General features: G+C 46.7%; 1 protein-coding gene across 1 annotated transcript; it reads right to left on the bottom strand.

Moving 5' to 3' along the window:
* Positions 1–6,452: 6,452 nt before the first annotated feature.
* LOC307132021 (chitin synthase chs-2-like) lies at positions 6,453–20,274 on the bottom strand (the record flags this gene model as incomplete). The annotated part of the gene is made up of 13 exons (XM_079826155.1): positions 6,453–6,844; positions 7,565–7,744; positions 7,849–8,133; positions 8,216–8,416; positions 9,769–9,910; positions 9,992–10,093; positions 11,096–11,270; positions 11,357–11,515; positions 11,599–11,688; positions 18,453–19,462; positions 19,562–19,750; positions 19,869–20,004; positions 20,246–20,274. The coding sequence occupies 13 exons, from the start codon at positions 20,272–20,274 to the stop codon at positions 6,453–6,455; spliced, it is 3,090 nt and encodes a 1,029-aa protein (XP_079682281.1).
* Positions 20,275–21,230: the final 956 nt, after the last annotated feature.

Here is a 21,230-nt window from a genome sequence, read left to right as displayed (position 1 = left end):
TGAAAGAGAAAAGCAAAACAGCATGGAGACAAAACTTTACTGTTCCAGAGAATATAGACAAAACGTCTCGGTTACGGATGTAACCCTCGTTCCCTGAGGAGGGAACGGAGACGTAACGTTAGTGACTAACGAATGGGGGTTTCGCTTAGAAGCCTATCAACTTCGAGTTTTGAGAAAACGCCCAATGGCGTGCCAATGCCATGGGGCATGCGGAATTTGCATACGTAGCTCCGCCTCACTGCGTGAGTATATAAGGAAGTACGAGGCAATATCGCATTATGTTACCTGCTTGAGGAGCCAAGACTGAACTCCTGCGTTCCAGGCAACACAGCTGATGTGGCAAGGGGACGTTACGTCTCCGTTCCCTCCTCAGGGAACGAGGGTTACATCCGTAACCGAGACGTTCCCTTTCGTTCAGTCACTACGACGTAACGTTAGTGACTAACGAATGGGGGTCCCAATATAATCCCGCCACTCAGCCGTCTTCCAGCGCCCTGCGTAAGTGTGAGTTCCCTGTCGTAAGACTAGTACGGACGAAGGACTCCCACTTAACACAGGATTACCAAGGTACACTGGGAAGCATATCCCAGTGAGGGAATGCCAAGATGCCTACCCGTGGGGAGGACTTAAGAGACACATATGACCCGGAGAGGGTTGCATATGGAAGATCTCTAGGGTACCAGCCGAAGGTGGATTTTTAACCCTAGGGGTGGCGGGGACACGCCAAGGGAAGAAACCCGCTCACTGCGGAGACTTACGGTGAAATACACATGTGGGGGTCGCCAGAGGGAACCATGCACATGGGGCACCTGGCCGGACATGAGGGTCTGGGCTCGAGAGGGCAGACTGAACTGATGTCGGCGTCGACAGTGCTGGAGGAGCTCAGGGCTCTCGGGGAGCTCACCTGAGGAAAATATCGCACGTATCCAGTCCGTGGAGTGGAGTGGCGAGCAAGCGAAGACACCTGAGCCTGGCCCATCACCGGCCCCTCGGGGGGGCGAGTACATAGTCGGACACTGGCTCCACTCGGAGATTGTAGAATCTGGCGAATGTGTTGGGTGTCGCCCAGCCTGCAGCTCTGCAGATGTCTGCTAGCGAGGCGCCATGCGCTAGAGCCCAAGAGGAAGCCACACTCCGGGTGGAGTGTGCCCTCACACCAAGGGGACATGGTCGGCCTTGCTGCTGGTAAGCCAAAGCAATGGTGTCCACTATCCAGTGAGACAGCCTTTGCTTTGAGAGAGCACTTCCCTTCCGCTCTCCACCATAACAGACAAAGAGCTGGTCTGAGGTCCTGAAACACTGCGTCATGTCTACGTAGGCGCGGAGAGCGCGTACTGGACAGAGCAATGCCAAGGCTGGGTCTGCCTCCTCCAAAGGCAGCGCTTGCAGGTTCACCACCTGGTCCTTGAACGGAGTGGTGGGAACCTTGGGCACATATCCAGGCCGGGGTCTCAGGATCACGTGAGAGTTAGCCGGCCCGAACTCCAGGCACGCTTCGTCAACCGAAAATGCCTGCAGGTCCCCGACCCTCTTGACTGAGGCCAATGCGGTCAGCAGAGCCGTCTTCATAGACAGAAACTTAATATCGACCGACCGCAAAGGCTCAAAGGGAGGTCTCTGCAGAGCAGTTAGTACTACTGCGAGGTCCCAAGAGGGTACGAGAGGAGAGCGAGGAGGATTCAGTCTCCTAGCTCCCCTCAGGAACCTGATGACCAGGTCGTGCTGACTTACCTTTTTGTTCTCCAAGAGATCGTGGTGGGCAGATATTGCGGCCACATATACCTTGAGGGTGGAGGGAGACAGCCTTCGCTCCAGCCCCTCTTGGAGAAACTCAAGCACGGACCCGATCGGACATTTCCAGGGGTCTTCTTGGCGGGAAGAGCACCAGGTGACGAAGAGGTTCCACTTCAACGCATAGGCATGCCGAGTGGACTCTGCCCTAGCGGAAGTGATGGTGGCGACCACCGTAGGTGGTAGGCCACTCAAACCTGCCGGGTCCCGTCTAGGAGCCACACGTGGAGGTTCCAAAGGTCGGGACGCGGGTGCCAATGGGTGCCCCGTCTCTGAGTGAGGAGGTCCGGTCTCAGAGGAATAGGCCAGGGAGGGGCTGTCGCAAGGAGAATGAGTTCGGGGAACCAGGTCCGGCCGTGCCAGTACGGGGCGACCAAAAGGACCTGCTCCTTGTCCTCCCTGATTTTGCACAGAAGCTGTGCGAGTAGGCTCACTGGGGGAAAACGCATATTTGCGTAGGCCCCGCGGCCAGCTGTGCGCCAGTGCATCCGTGCCGAGCGTGCCCTCGGTCAGGGAATAATACAGGCTGCAGTGGGAAGAGTCGTGGGAGGCAAACAGGTCTACCTGTGCGTCGCCGAACTGTTCCCAAATCAGCTGAACCGTCCGGGGATGGAGTCTCCATTCTCCCGGGAGAGGCTGAAACCGCGAGAGCTCGTCGGCTGCGTGGTTCAGGACTCCCGGAATATGGACAGCACGAAGGGACCTCAGGCGCTTCTGACTCCATAAGACGAGATGGCGGGCGAGTTGAGACATGCGGCGGGAGCGTAGACCGCCCTGGTGGTTGATGTACGCTACTACGGCCGTGTTGTCTGTCCGGACAAGCACATGTTGACCCTTCAGCAACGCTCGGAAGCGGTGCAGGGCGAACCGTACTGCCAGCAACTCGAGGCAATTGACATGCAGGAGACGCTGGGGTCCTGTCCAGGAGCCCGCGGCTGCTTGTCCATTGCACATGGCACCCCAGCCCGTGGCAGAGGCATCCGTCGATACGACAACATGCCTGGAAACTCGTTCTAAGGGCACACCAGCCCGTAGAAAGCTGAGGTTCGACCACGGGGTGAGTGTCTGTAAGCAGGCCCGAGTCACTTGGACCCGGAGCGTGCCAGACTGCCATGCCCATCTCGGGACTCGATCGCGAAGCCAGTGCTGAAGCGGTCTCATATGAAGCAATCCGAGCGGCGTTACCGCGGCTGCAGATGCCATATGCCCCAGGAGCCTCTGAAAAAGTTTCAGTGGAACCGCATTCTTGCTCTCGATTTGTCGGAGGCAAGTCAGCAGAGACTGCGCGCGCTCGCTCGAAAGCTGCGCGTACATGGCGACCGAGTCGATCTCCATACCGAGAAAAGAGATCCTCTGCACGGGGCAAAGTTTGCTCTTCTCCCAGTTGACCCGAAGGCCCAGACGGGTTAAGTGGTGGAGAACCAGATCTCTGTGTCCGCAAACCTGCTCTCGAGAGTGGCCTAGTATGAGCCAGTCGTCAAGGTAGTTCAGGATGCGGACCCCGTGCTGCCAAAGGGGCGCAAGGGCTGCCTCGGCGATCTTCGTGAAGACGCGAGGGGACAGAGATAACCCGAATGGGAGAACTGCGTACTGGTATGCCCGCCCCTCGAAAGCAAACCGTAGGAACGGTCTGTGTCGAGGAAGGATGGAGACATGGAAGTAGGCGTCCTTCAGGTCAATCGCTGCAAACCAATCGTACGGACGAACGCATTCGAAAAGGCGTTTCGCAGTCAACATCTCGAACGGAAGCCGGTGAAGGGATCGGTTCAAGATGCGAAGGTCCAGGATTGGCCGTAACCCACCGGTTTTCTTGGGTACAATGAAGTAGGGGCTGTAGAACCCCGACCTCATTTCGGCTGGAGGGACAGGCTCGATCGCACCCTTCGCCAGTAGAGTGGCAATCTCCACACGCATGACGGGGGCATGGGCCCCGGTCATGGTATAGCGGACTCCCCTGTAACGGGGAGGAGCCTGCGCGAACTGAATCGCGTAGCCGAGCCTGATGGTCCGGGCAGCCCAGCGGGACAGCCCCGGAAGCTGAAGCCAGGCTTCCAGAGACTGCACCAACGGGGTCATCCGGACGACAGACGTACCCTGGGTGGGGCAGCGAGGCAGCGTTACCGGCGCGGACAGGGGAGGCTGTTGGGCGTCCCCGGGTCGGAGCACGGTTAACGGCTGCGCCCTGACAGAGGAGACCAGGGAAGGACTCGCGTTCCACTGGGGTCTGCTCTACCAGGGGGCTGGCGACAGAGAGGGATGCGAGTGGCGAGACCCGAGGGTGGCGCGCACTGTCATCACCAGTCTCTGGGTGCTCAGAGACAGGAACATGAGTTCTTCCCAAGCGCTGCTAGCCCGGGGGCCAGCAGCGGAAGGATTTTCCCCCGGCCCTCCACCGGGGGAAGGAGAGGCCCTGCTACCATCCCCTGGGAAGAACTGGAACCCATCTCTGAGTTGTCCACCTCCATCCTGGCGTTTAACCAGTCTGGGGAGCGGACTGGGCGACATCCTCAACCACCTCCACGGCGCGGCCCAGGTGAAGGCTGCTGCTGGGGCCGGGCGGGAAGAGGGAGGGCGCCCTCGGCGGCGAGCGGACTGAGGCGACTGGGCCGGCGGCTGGTGCAGCAGCTGGCCGCCGGGGCAGTACGTGTTGCAGCCTCAGTCTGCTCTGGGGCGGCCGAGAACTGTTGGGCGCAGTTCTCAGCCGCGCCGCCGAAGAGGCCAGCCTGGGATATGGGTGAGTTGAGGAGGCGGGCCCGCTCAACGTCCTCCACATCACCAGGTAAGGCCTGGTGTTCTCCCGGACCACAGCTGTGGACATCGCCCGACCCAGGGAGCGTGTGGCCACCTTCACCGCCCGGGGGCGGGGTCAGTTGCGGCACGCAGCTCAATGAAGAGCCCTGGGTCGGCTCCACCCTTGTGCATGTGCAAAGGGGCGGCGGCCTGCCCGTAGCACTGCGGGACCACGCCACCGAAGTAGACGAGCCCACAGGCTTTGGGGGGGGTGCTTAGGACAGCCACACCACGCCACGTCAAAGCCCTCTGTGGACACCGTAGTGCGCAACAGAGAGTTCAACAGTGGGGGGGGAGGGGGCCCCAGTGTACCCTAGGCCGCGGCCCCATCAAGGGCAGAGGGGGGTGTGGCCCGAGGAATGAACGTCGGGGTTCTTAATACCACAGCACCGCCCTCAGGTCACCCTGGCCACCAGCCAAAGTACCATCTCACTCGGGGACGGTAGATTGGGGTGTGGCAGAGGGGACTCTCTCTCCTCACGGAGATCATTGAGTCTCGACCGTGACATCGCGATGGTCACGCCCCCGTAATGGAAACGTGACACATCCGCAAACACTGCCCGTGCGCGCTGAAGCCCAAACACGCTCGAGCAGTGAATGCGTCCTCAGACAGCAGCGGAAAATCGATCGCACCCGGAAGTGCACGGGCGAGCCGTCTTGAAAAAGACGTGCCACGCGCAAGCTCTTTTTGTGAGAGGAAAGCCTCGCAGTCGATGCCGAAGCGCCCAGGGAAACACACACCAGCTGTCAGGCGGACCACTGCACAGATCAGCAGGCAGGAAGTATGCGATCACTGGAACGCGCCGTCACACCAACACCGACTGGAAAGCTGCTCGTCTCGAAGAAGCTGACAGAGTCTCAGAAGGCTGTAGGAGTGAAGAGGTAGGTACTCTTGGCTCCGAAAGCAGAAACATAATGCGATATTGCCTCGTACTTCCTTATATACTCACGCAGTGAGGCGGAGCTACGTATGCAAATTCCGCATGCCCCATGGCATTGGCACGCCATTGGGCGTTTTCTCAAAACTCGAAGTTGATAGGCTTCTAAGCGAAACCCCCATTCGTTAGTCACTAACGTTACGTCGTAGTGACTGAACGAAAGGGAACCAAATTAATTTTTGCAAGCTTATGAGGCTTACCTTATTTCGAAGTTCTCTCAGATCATTAGCAATTTTTTCCTGTTGTTCTTTATTCTCTTTAAGAGGTTCTAGATATTTTTTTTGCAATTCTGTCCAGAAATTGATTTCATCCTGCATGTGGGGAAACAGTACATTTAATTATGTATATGTAAAAGACATATCTGCAACAAGGGCACAAAAAAAAAAGTTCTCCATTGAAAGCCATGTATTATGGCAGAATATATATATATATATATATATATATATATATATATATACATATATATTATTATTATTTTATTTTATTTTTTTACAAATATTATATATAATATTTTTCCTACCATTGGAAGTGCAGATTCATGCAAGGGAAAGTCGTAAGATTTCACTTGCAGATGTTCAATCCAAGCTTTTGGAATTAAAAATATAACAGTTTTAATAGTAGTCTAATTCAACAAGTCAAGAGCATAGGTCAAGAGCAAGAATATTAAGATATTAAGTATGGAATTCATACTTACTTTGATGAGGACTGAGTGTGAACTCTTGTGCCCTACAGTGTGGGAATACAGTATTATTATTATTATTAGTAGTAGTAGTAGTAATTTTATTAAAAATATTAAAATAATCTTAAAGTTAATTATCATATTATATAAAAATAGTAAAAAAATTTATACACAGGTGTATAGAAATTGCATAAAACGCCCTAAGCGATTCCCATAGTGAAACACCGAGCAAAGTTATAAAAAGAACTATATTTTTACCTTTGTGTTTCCAAAGCAATATCTGACTTTTCAGGTTTTGTTTTGGTTTCTGCTGGTATTATCTCCTTGCTGGAATCTTCTTCAGATTCCAAACATGGACATTTGCAACATGTGGCATTCATGAACTTCTTCTTGATGGTATCGACTGCCGTAGTCTTAGCCTGGCCGCCGGTTTCACGAGTGCCCCACGTGACATTGTTCATGTTGACTATAGAGTAAATGGCTAAGAGTAAATACCCGCTGGGAATGCAGAGGAAGTATAACAATCCATAGATGACCAGTGAGAACTCCTGAGGGTGTAAAGCTGCCGTGATGAGGTACAACACCACCATGCCGATGAGGAACAGACCACTGGGGGTCATAAACGTTTTTTGCTTCACTAAATCACCTATGAGAGTTGAGATGAGGAGAGATAGAGATGCATTTGTCACCCATCAAGACATTCAGCTACTTTACATGCTTGCTCTCTTGACATGAATATTTAGAGACCTCATGAATTCAAAATGAGAGTTTTGTAGCTTTTTAGTCTATAATTCCAAGCCTAGATAGTACCTGCAGTCTAAACATATTGATGGACTAAAACATACACTACCGTTCAAAGGTTTGGGGTCTAATGGTCTGAAATAAGTCTCTTATGCTGACCAAGGCTACATTTATTTGATCAAAAAAATAGTAAAAACTGTAATATTATGAAATATAATATATTTTAAAAGGACTGTATTCTATTTTAATATATTTTAAAATATAATTTATGCTTGTGATGGCAAAGCTGAATTTTCAGATGCTAATGTACTAATTTGTACTAATCAACATTGAAAAGAGTAAAAAAAAAAATCAGGATTCTATGATGAACAGAATGTTCAAAAGAACAGCATTTGTTTGAAACCCAATTATTTTGTAACAATGTAAAAGTATTTACTGTCACTTTTTATTAATTGAATGCATATTTGCTGAATAAATATATGCATTTATTCAGCAAAAAAAATCTCACTGACCCTTTGAATGGTAGTGTATGTAAAAACTGAAAAGAATGGGTATTTAAAAAACAAAACATGTTTAAAAAAAAGTTCTAAATCGTGTTTTACACATGAAAAAAGACAGCCATTACCTATGATGCAGAGAACAGTTCCCGCCATGAGAAATGCGTAGAGCACACTCATAAATGCTGCAATTTTAATCTGCATGTCAGATTTCAATTTGAAGCATAAGATGAGATAGACAGCAGGGGGCACTATAGCCAAAGCAAGAGCTATATTTTCATCCAATTGCAAAATGAACACAAAGCTTCCTGCAAGATAAAGAAAGCACTTTAATAGTACCTTAAAAGCACTACTGCTACAGCATAATGAATCTAATGTGCATAAATGACCATTTTTCCATGCAAAACTTTACCTGATATCATGAGACAGATAGTGGCAGGGCCCAAGATGGAAGCTGCCATGCTGATAATCTGGTACAATATGTAAAGTTTTGAGATAGAGCTGTTCCTCTGAGAGGTCAGTCCTCCTGAGCCCAAGAGATCGATGGTGTTGGCCATGGTAGAAGGTCCCCAGCGTCTGCGCTGGTTGTAGAACTCATTAAAATCCTGCGGCGCATTGGTGTAGGCATCAGATGCAGCGTTATACTCAACCCTCCACCCCTGCTGCAGCAGCAGAGTGCACAGCCAACGGTCCTCACCTGACATTACACCAAAAGGAGGGTGAATTAGTTTAGTTTAGGCTGAATTGATATCATGTGGTTAGCTTCATGTAGACATTACCTTGATCATACTGGACGTAGTGGCTGGCTTCAGTTGCTTTAGTTGTATACCTCTTCATGACGTTGTCGTCCATGAGTGCGGCTCCTCTGAAAAGACTGAAACATCCAGGGCTGCACAGTACAGAGCCGAACACGTGCTCCGCAGTCTTTTGCAGCCAGTGGCCTACCGCATATTCAAACTTCTGATACCACACCATGGGCCCTTCAAGCATATTATCTTATTAGTCAGTTTATAATCTATACTATACATAAGTAGTCACAAGTGCATTTTTATTTTTTAGAATAGATGAGTGGATGTGGTTAAATATTGTACCATATTTAATGTACACGTTTCCATAGTTTTCAAAGATGAGTGCATGTCTAGGCCTATATGTGCATTTAGCTAATTTGACTAGTTTCTACCAAATGACAGATGAATTTGCTGAAAAATACCACACTGTATTTGGATGCATGGTTTTAGATGTCAACAACAAAAAAATATGCAAAGCTTTTTTCCTTAATTGTTAAATTTACTATTTATTTTAAGTGTAATAATGTCCGTAAAAAAAGCCTTTGAAACGCAAACGTTTATGGTTGCAAGCCATTAAAGACACAATATGTAAGAATTTTGGATTCAAATATCCAAAAACCACAAACAATGTTATATATTTTCTTGACTTGTGTACTTGTATTATCCCAAATGTTTCCAAGAATGTTTAAATCCAGAGAAATAAGCAATTTTAACCAGGACACGGACCGTGTACGTGCGGAGAAGCGGAAGTGCTCGTCTGCGGCATGATAAAAGCTCAGCGAAATCAAGGTGTCATCAAACTACGGCTTTGTTTTGAATAAGTGATCTCTAACGGCAAAAAATGACATATTGTGGCTTTAGACTGGACTGATGAAACTTGATGTAAACAATAGATCTACATAATATTCACAAGTGCAACTCATATGATTCATAATGTATTTGCTCTACAGTTTCTAGCAACTGCAAGAAAAAAAGGCAGAATTGTAAAAAACTCGAAATCACCTTTTATTTGTTCTGACTGTAGAACTTTCACAAAAAAAAAATCATAATCGCTGTTTGCAAAAACCCAAATGGTCTATAGATTTCATAATTGGAATTTGCTTACCTCTATCCCTACAGATGATACATACAGCTCATATTTGGTTATTTGTATTTCATTAAAAACATCTATATTTATTTATTATTTTGACTCTCTTGAATGATTAAAAAAAATCATTATTAGTTATTAGTTTTTTCTGGTTAAAAGTGTAATATATAACCGTGATTCTTTGATAAATAGTTAAAAAATAACAGCTTTTATAGAAATCGTTTGTAACATTATAAATGTCTTTACTGTCACTTTTGATCAAATAAATGTGCCCTTGCTGAAAGTATTAATTTCTTTAAAAAAAAAAAAAAAATTCTTACTGACCCAAAACCTTTGCATGCAGTGTACATATTCTGCACACTAGATATTTAGAAACAATGAAACATTTTTTAAGAAATTATTCTAAAACAATAAAAATGAGCTGATAACAATGGTTTGTACTTAATATATATCCAACCTGTGCCTGTTGGATGAATCCTGCCACAGGCAGCCCCAACCTCTGGGTATAGTTTCAGTCTGTCAATTAACAGCATGACTGCACACGGCTGGAAATCAGTATCCCCATCCAGGGCCAAGATATACGTGTTATCCTTTTCTCTCTAAGGAGTATAAAAAGCATCCAGAGTCTAGCTAATATTGTATTAGAAATGCATGGTGAAGTTTAAAGTTAAGCCTCTAACCTTCAGTTTCTCCTTTAGGGAATCCAGTTCTTCTCTTTCCTCAAACTTTTTTAAGTACTGTCCGTTAAGTCTCCAGCCAAGAATGTAATACAAGTACATTATCTGCAAACACGGGCAATTAGTTCTGTTTACGGGTGCAAAACATCTGCACCTGTGTTTAACTGCACCTTTAAAGGAACACTCCACTATTTTTGAAAATGAAATAGTTTTGAAATTGAGTTTTACCGTTTTCGAATCCATTTAGCCGATCTCCGATAGATCATTGAATCTTATTAGATCTTTAGCATCTCGCTCCAAAAAAATGACCAAAGAGTTTCGATATTTTTCCTTGACTCTTCTGTAGTTACATTGTGTACTAAGACCGACAGAAAATGAAAAGTTGAGATTTTTCTAGCCCGATATGGCTAGGAACTATTCTCTCATACCAGCGCATAATAATCAAGGAACTTTGCTGCCATACCATGGGTGCAGCGGCACAATGATATTACGCAGCGCCTGAAAATAGGCTAACTTCCGTCAACATAACCATTGTGACAACTTGCTTGCACAAGGAGCGTGCCTTGTAACCATGGAGACATTTGTGAGAGACGATTCAGAAGATATTTCCTTTGGTGCAGATCCTGAACCGTATCTATTTGAACCAGAATACCTGGAACTACACAAACTTAGTGCCGGTCACGTTGGAAGTTACCTAGCTGGGGACTATTTTCAGGCACTGCGTAATATCATTGCGCCGCTGCACCCATGGTACGGCAGCAAAGTTCCTTGATTGTTACGCAGGAATGAGAGTATAGTTCCTTGCCATATCGGCCTAGAAAATCGTAACTTTTCATTTTCCGTCGGTCTTAGTACATGATGTAACTACAGAAGTGTTGAGTTTTAAATAGGAAAAATATAGAAACTCTGGTCATTTTTTTGAGCGAGATGCTAACGGTCTAATCAGATTCAATGATCTATGCTATGCGATGCTAAAAGGGCTACCGCCAGATCCGGAGATCGGCTGAATGGATTCGAAAACATTAAAACTCAATTGTTTAACTCTAGGGGAGTTGGAAAAGGAGCCTATTTTAAAAAATAGTGGAGTGTTCCTTTAATGACTCTTACCTGAGACCATCTTTTTTTGTGACGGATAAGTTGCTTGTCTTTGAGGTGAACCATCATCACATTGCCTTTAGGGAGGGTGTATTCCAGCCGACCTCCATAGGGGGTGTTTATGATCTTCTGCCACGGTAGTGGTGGCGCCTGCTTGAATATACATGGATCCTCCTCACTGAAAATGCTAATGCATGTGAAGTATTAGTAGATTAGTTTTTGCATACAAATTCTCAGTACGCATAAACAGATCAAATGAAGGTGGATTCTTACGTGTAAACTTCTTTAATTACATCCACAAGAATTTCAGCGTATTCGTTCGCATGCCGCTGCCTTCCATTATCAACATCCATGAAAGCATCATCAAAATAAACATGGAATTCAAACTCGACATCGCTGTGTTTGTCGGTCTTGGGCCTGTATTTATCAAGCCTGGTAGTAAAATAAATAGCATTGCAGTTGCAATTCAATTGAGACTGAATTTTACAAGTTGAGTAAGTGTAGCCTATGTTTACCTGAACATAGAGATGATTATCTTCATCATTTCATCGTAGGTTTCATGCCACATCGTAGCACAGAGAAACACTCTGATGGTTTCTTTTGCACTGAGGATTACATATTTTAAAATTAGAATTTCTCAGAGGTTACTCTCAGATATCATTTAATTACTAACTTTGTCACATATGTAAAATTGGAAGCTAGTTATTAATCAATTGTTGACATACAGTAAGAGTATAAAGCTATAAAGGTACTGTGCGTGGCATGGTCGAGATAAATTTGGAAGAATGTGATGAGATGTGTTTGAGTTCATATTGAAATTCTATTGAAATAGAGTTTTATTGCAAACTTTGGAATTTTGGTAAATGCAAGCACAGTTTCAAATGCTGAAACTCTTTTAAAACTATAGAGGGGATACATGTGAGATTACAGCCTTTTTGTCAGACGAAACATTTGAGAAGGAAGGAGACTTTAGCAAAATCTCCATTTGCCCTCCTTTTAATCTCACTGACGTTTTGACATTAAAGAGATTTCGGCAACACTTAACAATAAGGTTTCATTTGTTAACATTAGGTAACAAACATGAACTACTCATGAGCAATACATTTGTGATAGTATTTATTGATCTTTGTTAATGTTAGTTTATAAAAATACAGCTGTTCATTGTTTGTTCATGCTAGTTCACAGAGCATTAACCAATGTTAACAAATACAACTTTTGATTTTAATTATGTATTAGTAAATGTTGAAATTAACATTAACAAAGATTAATAAATGTTGTAGAAGTGCAGTTCATGTAGTTCCCCTTCGAGGGAACTCGAACTGCGTCATCGTGACGACACCTCGGGGAACGCCCCTCGCGTAAAGCGTCTGAAGAAACTGTAAAATCAGCCCAATCCGATTGGTGTTGCGTGATGACGTCGTATGTGACGGCATACCCGGAAGATACAAAGAGACGTCTGAACGAAACAGAGATAGCTTTTTTTTGCTCTTCAGCGTTAGCGCTCTGTGTTACCAGTCTGAGAGTATTTGGTGTTGTTATCTACCAACGTTGTTTTCACAAGCATACAGGGCTCGCGAATTCCATGGCCGGTCCCGTGCTGTTGAGGCAGCACGGTTGATCTATCATGGACTCGCAGATGGGTCTGTCAGGGGAACTTGAGAGTGCTTATGCATCTTCTCCTTCCCGGTGACAGCTCCATTGTTCTCCTTCCCCGCGTGGAAGCCCGCGCTGCGGCTTCTTCCCCCGGGGTGGAGGACCCGATGCGTGAGCTGTCTGATTCTGAGGAATTAGATGGGCTCCGTATCGAGGCTCGCCTTTCCTAATGCAGATTCAACCTCGAGTTACCGAGGCGGCGCGCAGGTTTGGGTCTGTTATTAGAGTGATACAACGTGACACGGTGAGAAGGGATACTGTGGGTGCGAGGCATGCAGTCAGCTCCTGAGGGGGCGGGCTGTTTTCATTCAGAAATATCTCGACGCAGACTGCCGTGCGCCTTCGGGTGTTTCAGCCTCGCGCCCTTTGGCTTTTTTCTCGAGGGATGAAAGCCAGTTGTATTATAGCGGCTTGAACCGCGTTGCTGAGGCAACGTGTGGTTTACGAGCCGTATATAATACAATTAAGCAGTATTGTCTGATAATTGTGGCTGCGTTTTATTCTGAGGAATTAAATGAAATATGATCTGACTTTGAGGAGTTAGATATTCAGCCTATTATTCAGACCATGTTCACCGTATTTGTGAAATGTGATACTGTTTGGCTTTCTTCTCGAGGGAGGAAGGCCAATTGTATTATAACTGCTTGAGCCGCGTTGCTGAGGCAACGTGTGATTTTCGAGCCGTATATAATATAATCGAACAGTATTCGCTTTCACCTTACTATGGCTGCATTTAATTCCGAGGAATTAAATTAAAATATTATCTGACTATGAGGAGTTAGATGTATTTTTTACTCAGCCTATCATTCAGACCAGGTTGCACGGTTTGGGTGATTATGATGACATTTAATTCTGAGGAATTGAGTGTCATGTTATCTGACTTTGTTAAGTTAGATACTTAATCAGTCTGTCGCCCAAGCCTGTTTGACTTGTCTGGATATCCATCTAAGATTGGAGGTTGCGGCCCTGTTGAGCTGCTCCCTTAGATGAGGCCCCTGCTGGCCGGCCCCCTCTCCCGGGTAGGAGCGATCGAGGTCGCCTCCCCTGTGGAGCTTTTGGGAATCGATGTTGTGCTCCCGCCGTCTAGTACGTTTCGGGCCACATCGTTTCTCAGCGCACGCGCGCTGCACCAGCCGCCTCTAGCAAAGACCTGCGGCGGTCCAGCAAACGCGTACGCACACCGAAAATCTTCCTCGATTTCGCCCTGCCGGTTAGCCGCTTCAGGGGGTCGGGGAGGAGGCTCGGTTGACACCCGAGGCCGGCCTCGAGAGGCTGGTTCCCTTAGCAGATTATCTCGGCGCATGGTTATGCCTCCGAATATATCTGCATGGGCCCTGCGTACTGTAGAACGGGGTTACAGGCCGCAGTTCAGTTCCCTCCCCCGAAGTCTAACGGGGTGGTCTGGATTGTGGTCGGCCCAGAGCAGGTGCGGGTAATGGAACAGGAAGTACACTCCCTGTCGGTTAAGGAGGCTTTGAACGTATTCCTCCGCCAGTCAGGGAGTCCGGGTCCTACAGCCGGTACTTCATAGTTCCTAAGAAGGATGGCCAGTTGCGTCCAACTTTAGATCGGAGGTACTTGGATCGTTCTCCGAGGAGATTCAGATTCAAGATGCTTGAGTGTCGTGGTTCAGATCCAGTCTGAGGACTGGTCTGTCACGGTGGATCTAAAGAGGACACATACTTCCATGTTCCATCCTTCTGTGTCACGGGGGATTCCTGAGGTTCGCTTTCGGGGGCGAAGCATATCATTATCAGGTTCCTCCATTCGGGCATCACTGTACAGCAGTTTAGGACTGCTGGGACTTGCGGCAGCTGCGTCCAACAGAATTTCTCTTGGCCTGCTGCACGAGACCCCTACAGTGGTGGCTGGGAACCAGGGAGGTTTTCCTTGAGGGGAAGACCATTCTGTATGATCAGGGTAACGCGCAGATGCCTTCGTTCTCTCGTCATATGGAAGAGACCTTGGTTCCTGTCCCGGGGGCCAGTGCTGGGAGCTTCATGTTGCCGGGAAACCGTTTCAACAGACGCATCCCTCACTGGTTGGGACACGGTCATGGAAGGCCGCTTTTTCAGAGGTCTGTGGGAGACCCGGCATTCTTCCTGGCACATCTACTGCCTGGAAATGCTGGCGGTCTACGAAGCTCTGAGGAGCTTCCTCCCGGACCTCCGCGGCCACCATGTCCTGATGCAGAAGTGAACCAGGGGGTTTTCCTTGAGGGGAAATTCATTCTGTATGATCAGGGTAACGCGCAGCTGCCTTCGTTCCCTCGTCATATGGAAGAGACCTGGGTTCCTGTCCCAGGGGCCAGTGCTGGGAGCATCATGTTGCCGGGAAACCGTTTCAACAGACGCATCCCTCACTGGTTGGGACACGGTTATGGAAGGCCGCTTTTTCAGAGGTCTGTGGGAGACCCGGCATTCTTCCTGGCACATCAACTGCCTGGGAATGCTGGCGGTCTACTAAGCTCTGAGGAGCTTCCTCCCGGACCTCCGCGGCCACCATGTCCTGATGCGTAAGTGAACCAGGGGGCTTTCCTTGAGGGGAAATTCATTCTGTATGATCAGGGTAACGCGCAGATGCCTTCGTTCCCTTGTCATATGGAAGAGACCTTGGTTCCTGTCCCGGGGGCCAGTGCTGGGAGCATCATGTTGTCAGGAAACCGTTTCAACAGACACATCCCTCACTGGTTGGGACACGGTCATGGAAGGCCGCTTTTTCAGAGGTCTGTGGGAGACCCGGCATTTTTCCTGGCACATCAACTGCCTGGAAATGCTGGTGGTCTACAAAGCTCTGAGTAGCTTTCTCCCGGACCTCCGCGGCCATCATGTCCTGATACGATCCGACAATATGTCGGCAGTATCGTATCTAAACCACCAGGGGGGCCTGAGGTCGCGCCCTCTTTGCAGACTGGCGCATCAGGTTCTCCTGTGGTCCCAGGGGAGGTTGTCATCCCTCAGGGCGATGTACATCCCCGGGGACCAAAACTAGGGAGCAGACATCCTGTCGAGGCAGGGGCTGAGGCCCGGGGAATGGCGACTCCACCCCGAGGTGGTGGAGGCTATGTGCGAGCGGTTGGGCCCGGTGGAAGTGGATCTATTCGCGTCTCAAGAGACGTCCCACTGCCCGCTGTGGTTCTCCCTCACTCATCCGGCCCTGCTGGGGCTGGATGCCATGGCACAGATGTGGCCGAGGCTACGTCTGTACGCTTTTCCCCGATCACTCTGCTCCCGGGAGTACTGGAGCGTGTCCGTCGGGAGGGCATCAGCCTTCTCTTAGTAGCACCCCGGTGGCCCACTTTAGTATGGTTATCCGACATCATCTACCTGCGGGACGGTCCCCCATGGCAGGTCTCTCTGAGGAGGGACCTGCTATCTCAGGCCGAGGGCACGATTTAAGCTTACCCCCGGCCAGAGGTGTGGGGTCACTGGGTCTGGCCCTTGAGGGGGCCCAGTACCTAGTAGAGGGCCTGTCTGCGGGTGTCGTAGAGACCCTACTCAGCTCCAGAGCTCCTTCCAGCAGGAGGTTGTACAGCCTGAAGTGGAAGGTTTTCCACTTGGCGTAGAGAGCGGGAGGTGAACCCAGTTATCTGCCCGGTGGCTTCAGTGCTGGAGTTCCGTCAAGACCGCTTCTCCGCCGGTCTTTCCCCGTCCACACTTAAGGCGTATGTGGCTGCCATTTGGGCTTTCCACGCACCTCTAAGTGATGGGCCGTTGGGAAGGCACTATCTGGTTGTACGATTCCTCCGTGGGGCTCGGAGGATGAGGCCTGCGGCTCATTCCAGGGTCCCAACCTGGGACCTGGCGGTGGTGCTCGAGGGTTTGGCTGAGGCCCCCTTTGAGCCGCCGGAGTCGGCTGAGGCGAGAATACTGACCTTCAAGGTGGCTTTTTTTCCTTGCTATCACTTCTCTGAGGAGAGTGGGGGACCTCCAGGCCTTGGCTATCACGCCGACTTGCCTGGAGTTTGCCCCTGGCATGGTTAAAGCCATCTTGCATCCCAGCCAGGGCTACGTGCCCAAGGTGCCATCTAACAGGGCAAGGTCAGTGGTTCTCCAGGCATTCCATCCTCCACCTCACGTGACGGCGGAAGAGAGCAGACTTCACCTCCTCTGCCCCGTGCGGGCATTGAGGATTTATCTGGAGAAGTCTGCTCAGTGGAGAAAGTCAGACCAGCTGTTGGTGTGTTTTGGTTCACCCAAGAAAGGGCTGCCTGCGTCAAAGCAGACGATTAGTAACTGGATTGTCCAGGCTATAGCCATGGCTTATCGGGTGCGCAACCTGCCTTCACCCTTAGCCGTGGGGGCCCATTCTACCAGGAGCATGGCCTCCTCGGTAGCCCTCCTTTCTGGGGCCTCTATGCTAGACATCTGCGAGGCAGCTGGGTGGGCCACTCCTCACACCTTCATTCGTTTTTATAGTCTGCATCTCCCTGAGACGCCTGGCGCGAGAGTGCTCGCCCCCTAGTTGTGCCTGGTTCCAGCTTCACACTGGGGTGGGTATGATTGGTGCGGGATAGTTGGTACTCGTTCCCCAAAGTGTCGTCACGATGACGCAGTTCGAGTTCCCTCGAAGGGGAACGTCTCGGGTTATGACTATAACCCTTGTTCCCCGAGAAGGGGAACGAGACACTGCGTCTCGTGTCCACCCAATCATCAGAGCGCTCGCTTCATCGCAAAGAACGCTATCTCTGTTTCGTTCAGACGTCTCTTTGTATCTTCCGGGTATGCCGTCACATACGACGTCATCACGCAACACCAATCGGATTGGGCTGATTTTACAGTTTCTTCAGACGCTTTACGCGAGGGGCGTTCCCCGAAGTGTCGTCACGATGACGCAGTGTCTCGTTCCCCTTCTCGGGGAACAAGGGTTATAGTCATAACCCGAGACGTTAACTAATGTTAACTAATGAAACCTTATTATAAAGTGTTACAAAGATCTCATTTGTCATTTTTAATGGGAACACATTTAATGTAAAATGCTTTGATTAAGATAATTTTGTCTAATTTGCCTAAATATATAAAAATTAAAGCAAAATAAAAGAATATATAAAATTCTTTAAAATATAAAAAAACAAAATGAATCATTTTAAATGACACAAGTGAAATTAGCCATCGCAACATTAATGTACAGTATGTAAATGGATATTTAATTACTTTACATTTAGCAGTGTTATTAAATTATTCATGTTTTTATAGACTGACATGAAGAGTCAGATAATACACTATAAAAAAAAATCAGGTTTCTAATTGAAAATTTTCAAGTGACCGATCACATCAAAATTTTTTAGTTGGCCAAATTGAATTTCTGTGAATTAAATTGCATCAATTCACAGAAATTCAATTTGGCCAACTGAAAAATGTAGATGTGATCGGTCACTTGAAAATTTTCAATTGGAAACCTGATTTTTTTTTTACAGTGTATAAATGTAAAAAACAATGAGAATGCACCATTAAATAGTCAATATCGATACAGATAATTTAAAAAATCTCTAATATTGGCTGATGTATTAAAGGAATAGTTCCTTGCTAATTTTCCAAAAATTTAATTCTGTCATCATTTAGTCACGCTCAAGTTGTTCCAAACCTGTATACATTTCTGTATGAAAGAAATTCAAGCAGGTTTGGAACAACTTGAGGGTGAGTAAATGATGACATTTTTGGGTGAACTATCCCTTTAACAATATATGCAGCCATACTTAGAAAGTTGAAACGCTCACCCCTTTTTCTCCTTGATTCTCTTTCTGATTTCAAAACGGGTGTTCAGCAACATGGACTGCTCCAGAAACGCTCCTTCATACATGCGTCGCACAAACAGATCTTGGGTTCTCTCAATTCGATGGATCTTCAGAAACCAGATGTAAAATGTACTGAGCATGAGTCCCAACCACCAGCTCAGAGCAGAGCAGATCAAACACGCCAGTCCTCCTGTACTCCTGGTTACAACAATGTCCCTGGCGTGTAGAGTTTTTAAAGCATCAGTCAACATCAAATGCAACAATGTGTCACTGGGTTTCGCCTGAATGTTCTCAAAACAGGTAGAATGATTAGACTCTGTGAGTGTGACTGCAAGTGGGGAAAAAAACACTGCCAAAACTGAAATCGAGGCCAGGCACATGGGCAAGGCGAAGCTGCGGTGCAGGGCGTGCATCTTGCAAGCCACAACTACAAACCAGCGGCACAGCGCAGAGGATGCAATCTGGATCGCCACCAATGAAATAACAACCACTTCGAAGACGATTTTGACCGATTTCCAGTTCTGACCTGACAGAGTAATGCAAGCTCCAACCACAGCTGAAGTAATCAGGATTCTCATCAAACTGGAGATGATGCACACCACATTACGGGACTGAGCAATGTCTTTGGAAATGTCCTCTAGAGATGAGATGGAGAAGAGCGTGCTGTAGTTCTCCCACCAGTTCACAGAAACCAAGATGGTCCCCACGATGGCAAGGCCAATTGATACTTTCATCTGAGGGGAATGTTCGAATACCAGATAACTGACTGCCAAAAGGACATAACCCAGGACGATTAAGAAAATGGAGCATACGGGGAGCATTATAAGCCGTTTTCTCTCTTTGGCGAGGCACTCAGCGACAACCTGGAACACTGCTGACAGGATGCTCACGCTGTTTAGGATCATCACATTAGTGACAATGTCAAAGTGTGGCATGGCTACTATTGTTAGAATTGCAGCTCCCAATGCTACCAGGAACTCAACACACAGGACCTAGAGCAAAGGTCAAATCAAAGTCAGAAAGGTTATGGCAGTAACAATCAGGTTCATCGCCTACTATACATCTGTTAATCAAAAACTCTGTTTGCTTACCCAAAAAACTGTTTTTTTAGAGGGCATGGTCGCACTCTTGAAAATGAACTTCCATGTGCTTTTTAGCAGAAGGAGAACACTCGGCCCAACCAGAACGAAGCCAATGCCAAGTAGGGCGGTTGGCTTTTTTTCTGGACATATAATCTGAGTTTGATTGTTCCCAAATGTTATCAAAAGCAGAAATGATGTCTGTAAAGAAAGAAAAAAATTCAGTCTAACCGAGCCTTTTGTTTAATATTAAATAGATAAGTTAAATGTTATCCTATCATCCCAAAATGATTAGCCAATGATTAACAAAGCAGCTCACTTTACTGAGCAGCGCAAGGACAAAGACGAGTACACCAACAATGGCACACGAGAACCATTTCAAACACTGCACTCGTTTCTTTGGTGTCTGTTCATCTTGAATGATTGGCACTTCCCTGCACGCATCCCAAGATCGCCTGTTTTGAAGGGAAAAAAAAGGGAATAGCTTAATGGAAAATTTGAAAACACACACACGCACACGCACACACACACACACACACACACACACACACACACACACACACACACACACACACACACACACACACACACACACACACACACACACACACACACACACATTTAATGTTTGTGGCAATCTAGATTTTAATTATTTAATATAAGTTTGATAAATGAAAAAAAAAAAAAAAAGCTTACCTGAATTCATGTCTCTGCTGCTTTTCCATAGTGATGTTTGCAAAGCAACAAAAACCTCTGATTAACCATCTGTAAAACAGACCAGAGCCTTATAACCAGATGGGAGGGAGCACAACGCTATCATTCAACACGTTTTCTATTTCTACAGAAATCAACTACCTGTCCAAGTTCAGTCTAATTTACCACTCCCTTTGATGAATGAAAGGGTTTTTCACATATTTTAAGCGACTTATTTAAGTGTTTATTCAAGTATGCTATTAGTATACTGTATACATCTTTTAAATTAAAAATAAGAAAATATAGTTTCAGTGTCTTTTTATGTACTTTTCATATATATTCTTAAAATTATAGTTAAGTATACTTGACTTATACTGACAGAAAAGTCTAAGTATATTTGGCCTATCTTTTGATCGAGATATACTTAAAAGTATAATTAAGTATTCTAAGTATACTTGGCTTGATAGTTGTGTTTACTCTTTTGATGAATTAGCCTATTAAATATCTTTTTCACATAGTTTTACATACTGTCTTATAAACATTGTTTGAAAATATTGATTTATAAAAAAACAGTTATGTTCCTAATTGCTTACACAAAATGTAAAAACATGATTATCAAACATCTTATAAGCATATAAGTTCAAAGCTGCCTAACGTTACCGAATTAAAGGGTTAGTTCACCCAAAAAATGAAAATAATGTAATTTATTACTCACCCTCATGCCGTTCCACACCCGTAAGACCTCCGTTCATTTTCAGAAAACAAATGAGGAAATTTTTGTTGAAATCTGAAGGCTCAGTGAGGCCTCCATAGAGAGCAAAGCAATTTACACTCTCAAGATCCATTAATGTACTAAAAACATATTTAAAGCAGTCCATGTGAGTACAGTGGTTCAATATTAATATTATAAAGCGATGATAATATTTTTCGTGGGCCAAAAAAAACAACGAAATAACGACTTCTATACACTCTAAAAAAAAAGGCTCGT

This window comes from Gobio gobio, assembly GCF_949357685.1.
Source record: "Gobio gobio genome assembly, chromosome: 9".
NCBI lineage: Eukaryota > Metazoa > Chordata > Actinopteri > Cypriniformes > Gobionidae > Gobio > Gobio gobio.
Note: the sequence above shows the minus strand (reverse complement) of the source record. Positions and strands in the feature narration are given on the sequence as shown.